Source organism: Acanthisitta chloris, unplaced genomic scaffold (assembly GCF_000695815.1).
Source record: "Acanthisitta chloris isolate BGI_N310 unplaced genomic scaffold, ASM69581v1 scaffold33738, whole genome shotgun sequence".
In the NCBI taxonomy this organism is placed as follows: Eukaryota; Metazoa; Chordata; class Aves; order Passeriformes; family Acanthisittidae; genus Acanthisitta; species Acanthisitta chloris.
This window is the reverse complement of record NW_008685946.1, coordinates 11,121-23,643: the sequence shown is the minus strand read 5'-3', so window position 1 is coordinate 23,643 and position 12,523 is coordinate 11,121. Positions and strand designations below refer to the sequence as shown.

The window sequence follows — 12,523 nt, the reverse complement described above, 5'->3', positions numbered from 1 at the left end:
GCTGTGCAAACGCCAACCCGCCCTCCCGCCGAGCCTGCACCCCACGGGGCTCACACCTCGCTGCTCAAAGGGTTTCCAGACACAAACACGAGCTGACAGAGCATGAATGTCTTTGCAAAAAAAAAAATCTTTTCTATTTTTATACTTTTAGCAAGATAAAAACGTGTTGTAGGTGTGAAAAGAAGAGGTGCCAGCTCCAGCCATGTGGCAAAGCACATGGGCAGGCTTGAAGCATCAGTTGGGAAAGTGATTGTGGGGATGGAGGAGAGTTACAGGGTGATGGTGGCTGGAGGAGAGTTACAGGGTGATGGTGGGGTCTCTCTGTTGCCACTCACATTTTCCTCCCCACTTCATGCAGCTCTCTGCAGCATTAGCTTCGCCCCAAAGTGTCAGAGGGCTTGAGGCAAGTTAGAAGAGCTGCCCTGAGCTTGCTCACTGAGCTATGGACTCACATCTCTGGGGCAGGATAAGCTGGCAGCTGGAAAGGGTCTGGATGCTGTCTTTCCCTTTCTGTAGCAATGGGGAAGATGGATGGAGATCAATCCACTTGGCTGTGTTGGATCCTCATTACCTGCTTAGCCCATCAGAGAAAGCACGTGGGTGCAGACCAGTGTGTTTTGTAGCTGATGCACTGTTTTCTGGGAGGCAGTGTTGTTCCCACCAGCTGCCTGTTGGCTGCCTGGCTGTAGGTTGCACTTTCTGGGCTGCACTTTCTGGGCACAAGCTGGAGCTGCAGAAGGCTCAGACTGCTGCACTGGTGCACTGAGCAGTGCTGGGCACAGAGGCTTAAGGGAAATGGAGGAGTAAGAGAACAGCAAATCGGAAGCGTCGCGGAGCCTGTCTGCACATCCTGAAGGTAGGGGAAACCTCCAGACAGCAAAACAGGATGGCACGGGAGTGTTTCCACTTGCTTGACTCATGCTGAAACAATGCCCGGCCACTGTTTGTCTTGGACAAACACATTTCTCCAAGCAACAGGATCTCCTGGCCCTCCTGCAAGGCCAGTGCTGGGATTTAACTGTTACACAGCCTGGGACTGACCTGTCCTTCGGGGTCACTCAGGGTGTGTTGGAGTGGCCTGTGGAGAGCAGTAGCTCCTGCCGAAGCTGCACATGGATTGCCCTGCAGTGTCTGGCAGGGGGTCTTGGGTGCAGAGGGGAAGATGGCAGAAGCCCACATCAGGGGTGGGAGGTGGTCTGAGGCCATCAGTGTCAGGTTTGCTTCTCTCCAGCCATGGCAGGGGAAAAAGGCACTCTGTGGGTCAGGCATGTTGTCCTTCCTGCAGCTTTTGGATCTGATATGTGACATGGGTATGGTCAACACCTCTGTGGATGGGGTTGCAGGCAGAGCTTTGTCCCACGAGGCTGCCCCCATGGTGGGGGTGGTTGAGGACACTGGTACTGTGCACTAGGCTCCTAGGCAGTTATGGGCTTTCCATGGCAGTGCTGGATGCCTCCTTCTGGATGTTAACCTGCAGGCAGAGCCTCTTGCCAGGCTGACATATGCTCATGTGTCTGCCTTCACAGGATTCACGCTGCAGCCAAGATTGGGAGCTCTGGCTTCAGCAAGAGTGATTTTGGTAGAAAGATTAGAATCTGCATCTGAAGTTTGCATGGTCCAAAAGGCCTTCTATGCAAGGAAGTGCTGCGGAGTCAGAACCTTAATTAAAAGTCCTGTTGTCCCCTGCAGCATTTCAGCTGCTCAGGCGTGCTGGCAGTGTCCTGCTCACCAGGCTGTAGAGGGTGAGTGATGATGCTTTGCGTAAATATTTATGTTGCACTGAACCTTCCATGCCAGATCCTGGCCAAACTGAGAAGCCCAGGCCCTCTTGTGCTCAGCCCTGCTAAGAAACGTGCAGGCAACCATTCCAGATGCAGCCTGCAAGCCAGTGACCAGGCAGGCAGGCAGGTCACTGTCCTCAGGGGGTGTGTGAAGTACATGTGTGGCCTGTGGAGCAGCTTAGCTGTGCTCCCAGCTGTGGTCAGGCTGTGCCTGAGGCACAGCAGGGTCTCTGTCAGGCATGGGGATGGCATCCTTAAACAGGTATTGCTGCAGTCCAGACCTCCCTGGGGCCTCCTTGCCAGCCTGGCTTGGTTCAGCTTGTCCCCAGACACAGGAGCTCAGCACTGCCAGGTGCCAAAGGGAGAAAAGCCTCCCCATTTCAAAGCAGCCCCATGGCTGTGAGGAACAGAGTGGGGATATACTCCCCAAAATGTCCTGAAAATTCTTTGTTTACTGAAGGCAGAACTTAAACCCTATTCTTACCGAGCTCCTGGCTGTATATCTCTCTGGTCACACTGGTTGCATGTGAGAGGAAGCAGAACAGCAGTACTGGTTGCACAGCTGCTCTTCGGCAGCCTTGGGCTGACCCTGGGGCAGTGTGCCACCCCGTGCTCCCATCCCCACAGCCATCCCAGCCTCTTTGCTTGCTGTGCAGTGCTGGTGCTGTTAGAGGCCCTGTCAGATGGTGGTGGGCTCTGGGTGCCCACCAGTGCCAGCATCACCTGGGGTCCTCAGCACTGCCCCCGTGTTGCTCCTCTTGGAGGTCTCCTTAGAGAGGAACAGTCTGCTGGCAACAGGGAGGACCTAACCCACAGGTCCTCAGATGGGTGATTTTCCCACCTTGTTCCAGCTGGGAGGAAGGTACCTACCTCTCTGCTTCACAGGTCCAAGGATGCAGATAGGTGGGGCTGGAAGGGTGGCTGCTGCCACCATTCCTGCCACGGGGCGAGATGTTCACTGCTGTCCTCTGTGACAAGAAGCTAATTAAAGCTTGAGGCAGCTTGGGAATCCACAGTGCTGGAAATGATAAAAGTATGTCCAGCAGGAAAGGATATCTACATCAAAGGAACAGCCACAGACTACAAAGGATTGACACTTGGGTCCTTGTATGGCTGCAAGGCCATTTGCCTTTGCCTCTGCCTAAAACCTAGGAGAGTTTGAACAGGACATTATTTTGTGGAAAGGAAAGGCTTTGTTTCTGCTTGTGATTGTGCAGGAGCTGATGTAGGTGTGCTGTGTGCTCTGTCACACGCATTTTGTTTGTTTGAGAGCTGGTCAAATAACCCTGAGAACCCCATGAATGAGTGGAAGCAGAACTGAGCAACCTCTGGACGCGGAGGCACAGCTCTTGCAGCGCTGGGTGTTTGCTGGGAGCTCAGCGACAGTGGTGCTAAGTCACTTTGTCAGATGTTTGGAAGAGGAAAGGAGTTATCCTGGGCGTAGTGAGCAGGCTAATACTGAATCCACAGCCAGGCCAGGCTGTCAGAGTGTGGGCTGAGACGGTACGTCCTGTACCTTCTCTTGGGATCTAAAAAAAACCCTAAAGTATGGCTGACAGCTGCGAGCAAGGAGCAGCTGGATTCCCTGGCTATCGGATGAGGCTGTGGTGGTGGTTGTAAGATACAGCAGTGTAGGTGTGCTGCTGCCTGGGATGGAGCTGTCCAGAATTGGAGATAACCATCTCCAGCAGCAGGTCCTCCTGCCTGAGTTTGCCTGGTTTCGTGGACTCCTCATGCAGGCAGGTTGCTCTGATTTGCAGACTTTGCTCTTTTCCAAGTGCTTTTGCCCTGGGGGAGCAGGGAGCTATCTGCCACGAAGGGCTCTGTGTTCCCCAAGCCCCTCAGTCTGTGAAGGCAGGAGAATTTGTGCCCTGCCATTTGTGCCATGGTGATGTCAGTGCTGCCTGCCCACAAGTCCTGCAAGCCCCAGACCCTGTGGAATTTATATTTTATACTGTTTCAAGACTTTGACTTGATTTGTATTAAGTGCTGCTGTTCGACACACGTGGAAAATGGTTCTAGGAATTGTTTGGCAATGGCTGCCAAGAAGCAGCCAAAGCTACAGAACAAGCAGAACCTGCGAGGAACTGGCAGCAGAATTAATTTCAGGAATTCAGCTTTACCTCTGATTTAAAAAACTATCCAAGAACGTAAAGAGCTGTGTTGTTCACATCTGTGCATATCATTAATATGTAGGACCCGTCGCACTAGTTCCTTCACCAAGCAAACTTGAAATGTCATTTAAAAAGTAATAAATAAATTGGACAAGATCTGACAACGACAACTGTGGATCGATTAGCACAAATACTATTAGTAATATTAATACTGTTAACTGTCCCTTCTGATATATTGGGCACTACAAACATGATTTTGTGTGTGCTTGGGAAAGCCAGTCAGGACTCTCCAAGCATGGGTTCAAGCTGCCCCTCCAATGATGGTGCTGTCCTGCAGAGAGCACATGTGGGTGCTGGTGCTCCTTTGCAAGGGCTGCCTGAGGAGTCTGCCATGACTTTGGTAGAGGTGTTTTTTTGTTGGCCATAGCACACAAGTCCAGGATGTGTCAGGTGAACACATACCAGTTACCATATCTACACTTGTCTGCAGTGCCTGAATTTCTCATTTTCAGCTCCTAAATATCTCAGTATCAGTTTCTAGAGATAGGTGTCACATTGGTGGCACTTCGGGGTTGCTGGAGTACCCAGCCACACTGGTACCCCTGCACACCAAACACCATGGGCGGGGGATTAGATCCTGCTGAGAATTTGCACAACTGCTGTCATCTTCAGTGGTTACTTCTTTGCCATGAACTGAATCTGTGTCCCAAGGAAAGGTTTTGCTCACAAACTGTGTTTGCAAGTTGCTGCTCATCATCTGTTCAAGTGTTCCCATTTTTGGACTAAGTCCACAGAGAAATGTCATCATTGAGAATCAATTTGCTGCTCTAAATACAGGCCTTTTAGAAGTTTGGCATGCAGGCTGGGATGTAGTAGAGACCAGCACTGTACAGACATAATTTGTGCATTACGTGAGAAGTTTATTAAGGAATTACTGATGTCCTCATTGAAGAGCTCAGTCTGTCAGTTCATCAGTATTTTCCATGGGAGGGTTGGAGGTCCTGCCTGAGCTGGACTCTTACCTTGAACCCACCAGAGGAGGGCAAGGTGGTCGTGGTGTGCACATCAACACATCCTGTCCCGGGCTGGGAATTGGGGTTGCTTTGCCCCAGGGTGACATTTTTCCATGCAGCATGAGGGGTACTGCTGTGTTGGTGATGCCACTGCCCATCACTGAGTACATGGTGCCCCTGAGAAGCATGGAGCTGGGATTTCCTGGATTACACAAGCTGCTCAGCCTCAGCTGAGGTGCTCTGGACCTGGCTGGTACTGAACAAGCCACCCCAGCTCCTTAAGGGGTTTAGCATTTGCACATGGGAAATAAGCAATTAGCAACAAGGGCTGCTTTGTTGCAAAGCCGCTGAGCTCACATGGCCGAGGTCTGGCAGCGCTGGGGCAGGAGGAGGGAGCTGGATTGGATCCTGCTCTGGGTGCAGCCCTGGGGTAGCTGCCTCCCACCAACTGCAGCAGAAACTTGGAAGGGTCCACCTTCCTTGCAGCAATGCCTTTTGGAGGTGGGAGAGGCTGGAGGAATGGGAGATGGCCTTTTCCCGGTGGTTAATCTTGGTTGAACACAGTGATGGTAAGGGCCTGGCAGCTGCCTGCCACAGTGTGGTTTAGCCAAGAGGAGAAGGGTGCAGGGAGGTTTCTTGGCTGTGCTGTTATTTCCTGCTAAGGATTAAGGGTGAAAGCCACCATCTGGATGGACCATGCCATCATTCCCATCACTCTTCCCTCCCTACTGCCCACACCCTCTCCTCCAGGTGGGACAGACAGAAGTTGCTGTCAGGGGAACCCCTTTGCTTTCTCCCCCTCCATTTCAAACACATCCTCATCAGGACTCTGCATAATTCCCCCTGGGGCTACCATCCCATCTACCTCTTTGGCCAACTCTCGGGGTACCAGGCACCAACAGGTGGGCAGCTCAGCCAGGGGTTGTTTGCAGGACCACAGCCAGGTGCCATGTCCAACTGCCCACCCCAGGAGAGCCCTGGCAGCACATGGAGCAAGGAGCACAGTGCACTTGTGCCTCATTGCTCATTGCACAGGGACAGTGGTATCTGCCAGCAGCTGCAGCTGGGGATAGCACTGGCAGCCATGGCTCAGGAACTGAACAGTATATCTGGAGGTAGCAAGAGCATGTGCTTGTTGTTTTAGTTGGTGTTTAGGCTGGCAGGACTGCTGCCGGAGAGGCTCAGAGAGGGATGGCTGGCAGCCTGTGCTTCCCTTCTGTGCCAGGAGCCTGGCTGGATGGGGCTCAGGGTCCCCCAGCCCCTGACCCCTGTGAGAGAGGCTTGGTGACAAAACATGTCCTCAAGGTGCTGGCCTGCTGCTGCTGCTCATCCTGTGCTCCCAGGCAGCTGGCCCAAACTCTGCCAGTGCTTGGCAAGAGGTGTGAGCAAACCAGTGAACTCCAGAGAGGAGTTTACTGGTTCTGGGATGTTTATTACATCCAGAATCTTGCAGATCCCTTGTTTATCCCATGACTTTGCTTCACCCTTTGGTGAGGGAGAGGCCATGCAGCCTTCTTCCCTGGGTACCACCCTGCATAGGCTGCATGCCACCCTGTGCATGGTGCACAGTGATGTTCAGAGACCCTGCAGCCTTCCAGGAGCATCCTCAGGCCATAGCCACCCTGGGTCTGGCCCAGCATCTCATTTCACTTCATGTGTTTTTGACCTGGCTCCTCAATTCCTCAGCTGCCTGGAGGGGATTCTGCAGGCCATCTGCATTCCTGGAATTGTGGCCACATGGGGAGGATCCATGTCCTCAGCAGCAAGGCCAGTGGCAGCTGTGCAGCTGGTGTGGCAGGATGGCAACCTCTTGAATGATGCAGGTTGGTATAGGCACACAAATCCAGTCTGCGGCCTGTGGGGCCAGAGCTCTGAGCTTGCTGCTGGTCACCCAGCTGGCAGTAACCCCTCCATCCTGCCTTTCCTGCCAGTTAGGGCACCCAGCTGCTTTACCAGCAGTTTCCAGTCATACCATAACCCAGAGCTGAAGTAAATGAGTGGAAGTTCAAGGATTTGGACAAAGTGTTTCCCCCACCTGGTGTTTGTCCCTTGCTGTGTGTCAAAGCAAGAGAAGGACATGCAGAGTACAGCTGATGGGTGGAGCAGTCCCTCCTGCCCTGGCAGCTGTCTCCAGTGAGACAATTTGCAGGGTGCAGTGGCAGCTCAATGAGCTGGAGCTCATGTCCACCAGGCTGTGAGGCAGGGGAGGTGTGGCCGCAGTGCCCTGTGCTGGGCCAACAAGGGAAGTCCTGGTGGAAACAGGGGGTTTTATCTGGGCTGCCTGGGACCAGCATTTGAATGCTTGGAAATGCTCTTCTCCAGATGTTTCCTAGCACACGACAGCTCTGTTTATAAACAGCTCCTCAAAGCAAAGCCTGTTGGGGCTGCAGGCGGGCACCCCGCACAGCTCCCCTGCACCATGCCACGGGGTCTGGGGCCCCGGGTCACCTCTTTCCCCTCCCATCTAGAGTGGCCAAGGCTGTTAACAAAAGCCAAAAATGCCTCCTCTTCCTTTCTCCTCCCCTCCTCATGGCCAGCAGCTTCCTGCCCCAATGCATCCTGGTGGTGTCTGGGATCTCCGGGCTGCCTTCCTGCCCAGGCTTTCACTGTCAGGGACACAGAGAGGAGGGCACCCCAGAGCTGAGGCTGATGGCATGCTGCCCTGCCTGAACTGCCTGTTCCAGGGCAGATCCTGGCCACTCCAGGGGCTTGGGTCAGGGATATGTTCCCATTGCATCCACCTGGAGTTCAGTTCCTTGGTGATTGTCTTGAGGACACATCCTGACAGCATGCTCATCAAGCCCCTGTGACTTTCCCCCTCCGTGCCTTGCCAAAATTTGAGGTGGGTGCCAGTGGGTGATGCCAGGCAGAACAGAGCGGCGCAGGATGTAGCCTGGGTTAGCTGTTTGTCTGGTTGCTGTGCTTCCTCAGCCCCATCTCCTCCAAAGAGAACAATGCTCTCATACCCACTGCTCCCTCCACTTCCAGCTAGGTGGAGGTGCCTTTCAGCCACACTCTTCTGTCCTGGCCCCTGCAGGACAGCACCAAAACCCTCCGTTAGAAGGACAAAAGCCAAGAAAAATCCAGGCTAAACAGCTGCTGCCAGCAGCCCTGCCGGAATACCTTTCCCTCTGTTGGCCTGAGCCCAGCCCTGGCAAGGCTGTTGTGCAGGGCTGTGAGCAGGTTCCAGAACCATCGGCACTGCGGAGCCGCCTGCGGCTCATCGCATCCTGGAGCTCACCTCGGCCTCGCTCCCTGGGGATGGCCCTATCCTCCCTCCCAGCCCCACTCCTCTGGGTTCCCCTGCATGGCTGGGGGAGGATGGCCCTGTCCACGCCAGCACCGGGAGGAAGGGCTGAACAATTGCTGCTTGTCGGTTTGTCTCCTCTTCCTGCAGAAAAGGGCACGTTGCTCCCTTCTCGTTATCAGCCGTGGACAAGTGATCTGCTGGGGACGGCATTGCTGAAAATCTGAGTCATTTGATACAGATCTGCTTTTGTCCCGCCACGGCCTGGCGATGCCGAGGGCTTGGCTGCTTGCAGTTTTCTTATCCTTGCTGCTTGCAGTGGCTGTAATCTCATCCCTTAGCTTGGGCAGTGTGTTTTTGGAGGTAAGAACATGAAAGGAGTCGGCTTCACTGCTGTGGAGCTGGAAAGATGCCTCCCCCTGTGGCACTGCTCATCCTCTCCCTCCTGCCAGCTTCCAGCATAATTTCTGGGGTGTGGGAATGGCTTTCTTGGCACTGCTAGGCAGAAGCAGAAAGAGCAGAATATGCAGAGGTGGGCTTGAGCCAGTCCCTGCTCAGGCCCCTGGCCCTGAGCATCTCAGGAGGCTGATTGGTGCACAGCTGGGGCTTTGCAGGTTGAGCTTCCCTCTCATGCTGCATGGAGAGCACTTTGCCTGCCTTTTCTCAGGAGCACCCATGAGTTGTCTTTGCGGTGGCCTAGTGCCTGTCGCCAAGACACAAGTGCTCTTTGCAGAGGCAGAGCCCTTTATCCCTTCCCTGCCCTTGAGATCCAGCAAGCACTGCTGCCCATGGGCTCGGATGAGGCAGCCCATCCTCCACTCCCCTTCCTGGGAAGTGCGGATATGACTGAGCTCTCCTTCCGGGGGAAACTTGCACTTGGAAAAACCCTTTCCATCCTGAATTGGGTGAAAGGGAGCAGTGTAAAGACACTTACTGAAACAAGAAATATCAGTGCTTTGAATCTAAGGCATCTAAAGGAAAGTTGTAAGGAAGTGATGCTGCATGATGGCTCCTCAGATCAGAAAATAAAAGAGATGTTCACGGTTGGCATCATTTACAGATCTACATCTTCTGCTGGGATAATTCTTCTGGTGGCTGTTGTTGAATCCTGGCTATCACCTTTGGCCAGTCTCGCAGCACTGTGCTGGGGATCCAGAGCACGGGCCCAAAGGATGGATTTAATAGTCTGATCTCTGTCCAGGCTGTTGGAGTCCCTGAGCAAGTGTCTGTGGGAGCTGAACACAGCTTCTTAGAAGAAAAATTTGGATTTAAATGTTTGCAGTGGTGGAGTACCCACCATGCCTCTGGAGCTGTCCCGGGGGCTAAGGTCCCTGCATCTTCTTACATCTGAATGAGCCCAGCTTCAGCTTCCAACCATGGGACCACTTTAAACCTTTGAGCTCTAAATCTACACCATCTACCAACAGATTCCCATTGCCTGGAGCTGCATGGAGGCTTTGGTCAGTATCTGACAGATTCAAAGAGGAACCAGTGGCAGGCTTGGCTTATTCTTTCTAACAATATTTCTCCTTGACATCTTCGCAGCAAGGCGTAAAAAATCCCTGTGGTAACTTTGCCTTAAGCGTGAGGGCTGGAAGGAGACAGCAGCGTGGCAGCCCTGGGCTGTCAGATGGTGGTGTGGGTCATGGGTCCCTCCTGCCCTCCTCTGAACCACAGGCTCAGACAGCTCACAGGTGCTCAGCTTTCAGCAGAGGATGCTGCGTGGGGCAAGAAGACTTTCAGAATGGTGGGAACAATTTGGGGGGACAGATTCAACCCCAGCTGCTTAAGTAATAGCATGGGATGAATTCAATTCCTGCAAGTGGGAGCAGCCAGTGTATGTGTATGGTGAGGTGCACTCACTGTCCCAGGGCTGAGGAAAGAGCCAAAGACATTTTTGGGCTGCTTGCTTAGGTAATCTAAATTTTTACCATTTGAATCCCCCTCTGGAGTTAGTTTTATGTATTGCTAGACTTGCACTGCTCTCGTTGGCAGCTGGAAATTAGCTGGTGAAGACTGGGTCTGCCAGAGCTGCTACAGCTGAGCCTTCCCAGGGCTGCAAGTGCTAAAAGCACTGCTTGTTCAGTTAGTGAGATGTTGCCACTGGATTTCTTTATTTTTATTTTGGAGAAATATTTCTGCCATTCAGATTTATTTCAAGTCTTCTTTTTGCACAGCCTCAGACTGGGGCCCATCTTTGATCTGAAGTTTCCCAATAATCAAATAATAATGTGCAAACTCTGCTGCTGAGATCCCATTAACTGCAGGACTTTTTCCTGGTGTGTACCAGTGGTGAGGACACTTCTGGTGGTTTGCCCTAGGCACTGGGAGTGTGGTTTCATCTCCCCACACAGACATGTGAGCAGTCACATGATGCTGTGGCCAGTTGGCTCACCAGAACGATGCTGGTAGAAACAAAAGGGGCTCTAGGAGGTGGTAAGCAGAGTGGTTTGAGGTCTGGGCAATATCCGGTGCAGGGGGATGGAGAGGGACACAGCCTGTGAAGCACCAGCTCTGAGAGGCTGGTACCTCCAGACAGAAGACAAGCACTGCAAGATCCCTCGTGTGGGTGGTAGATCCTGTGCTGTGATCCAGATCTTCCCAGACTTGAGTTGGCTGCTCTTCAGGCCGCGTTCCCTGACTCCCCGTTCCTGTTTTTCCTCTCTTTCTAGGCACACCTTCTGGCAGTATCGCCGCGAGAACCCTCAAACCAGAGTTGGGGAGCCCCCTCCCGATGGGCTGCCAGGCTTCAACAGTGGTGTCTTGCTCCTGAACCTGGAAGCCATGAGGCAGTCCAAGCTCTACAACCAGCTGCTGGAGCCCACCATGGTGCAGAAGCTGACGGAGAAGTACCACTTCAAGGGCCATCTTGGGGACCAGGATTTCTTCACCATGGTGGGGATGGAGCACCCAGAGCTCTTCCATGTGCTTGACTGCACTTGGAACCGGCAGCTTTGCACATGGTGGAGGGACCACGGGTACAGCGACGTGTTCGACCAGTACTTCCAGTGTGAGGGCGAGGTCAAAATTTACCACGGGAACTGCAACACCCCAATCCCTGAAGACTAGGGCACCTGCCACCCCCAGGAGCAGCTCTGACTGCAGCAGGCCCTGCAAAGCCACTGTGGCTGCACCAGCAGTCCCTTGGGAAGAGTGGCCAATTCTGGTCCACCACATCCCAAGGAGATCTCTAGGGATCCCAAGAGTATTCAGTATCCCACTGTGTGTAACCTCACCCCTCCAGGAGGCAGTGCAGTTCAGTTGTAGGAGCAGGACATCCACAGTCACCGTGTTCAGGGCTCAGCTCCTGACTCTGCTTGGGGTCAGTCCATGGTGCCTGTCTGTGCCACAGCCACAGGGGCATGGGGACAGCCAAGGGGCCAGTAGAGACTGCTCCTTTTGCAGATGGCAGGGTGCTGCTCCCTGGGTGCTCTGCAGCCTTGCCTTGTCAGACAGTCAGCAGGAGTCCACAGTGGGCAGATGGGTTTAGTTTGTCATTCCTCAGTGGCACATTTCTGCACCTCATGCACAGCATCAGTCTGGTCCCTCGGGAGAGCAGACACCGTCCTCAGGTCATCTTCCTTTTGAAGCATTCCAGAAAGGCGAGAGGGCTTTAAAGACTGAAAAGCTGCTTTAAATTGGGTTACTTATAAACAAAAGTTGAATGCTAGATGGGCTTTAAAGCCTTCTGTTGGTTCTTCTTAGCAATAAAGGCTTTACTGCCCTGTCTTGTGCTAGAAGCATTCAGTGAGCATTTACCAGTAGGTTCATTTTTCCAGCTTTGCCTTTAACCTTTTATACGAGAATAAAGCTGCAGATGTCAGACACACTCGACTGTTTCTTGCAGCACAACTGAAGTCCTGTGCAATAGGAAGTTTCCTGCTCTTATAATGATTAAAAAGTAGATGATGTGTATCTGCTGGGCAGATGAATGTGGTGCCCCGCATAGCTTTAGCCCACATCTGTCCTGAGTGAGTGATGCAAATAAACAGGCCAGCACCAAGCTGGACTTCCAAAGATCATCACCACTGTAGCTAGGCTTGGTTTGGAAGCAGGTGGGAAGTGCCTGTGCTGTGAGTGAGTGAGCTGTTCCCTAAATGAGTGGTGCCCCTCTGGGCCCAGCTGGCAGGTGTGAGCTCCTGTGCAGGTCTGTGCCAGGGTGGTGCACAGCACATGAACCCTCCTCCAGCCCAGCCTGGACACCAAACCAGCCTGAGTGTGTCAGTGTGCATCTGTGTGATGTGCACACACAAGTGAGAAGGCTGGGGACCAAAACATGGCTTAACCTAATAACTGCACACACCGTGTGTGGCAGGAGTGTCCTGGGCTCCCTCCCCCTTCCCACCTATCCTTACTGAGGGAGAGGCT

The 12,523-nt window shown here is 53.2% G+C and overlaps 1 protein-coding gene across 1 annotated transcript in view; it reads left to right on the top strand.

Moving 5' to 3' along the window:
* Window positions 1-11,269, top strand: part of XXYLT1 (xyloside xylosyltransferase 1) — a gene marked incomplete at its 5' end in the record, with an annotated part of 26,503 nt that extends 15,234 nt beyond the window's left edge. The window contains one exon of the mRNA XM_009079944.1: window positions 10,828-11,269. Within this exon, the coding sequence (XP_009078192.1) occupies window positions 10,828-11,224 (397 nt within the window). The remainder of the gene's footprint in view (window positions 1-10,827) is intronic.
* Window positions 11,270-12,523: the final 1,254 nt, after the last annotated feature.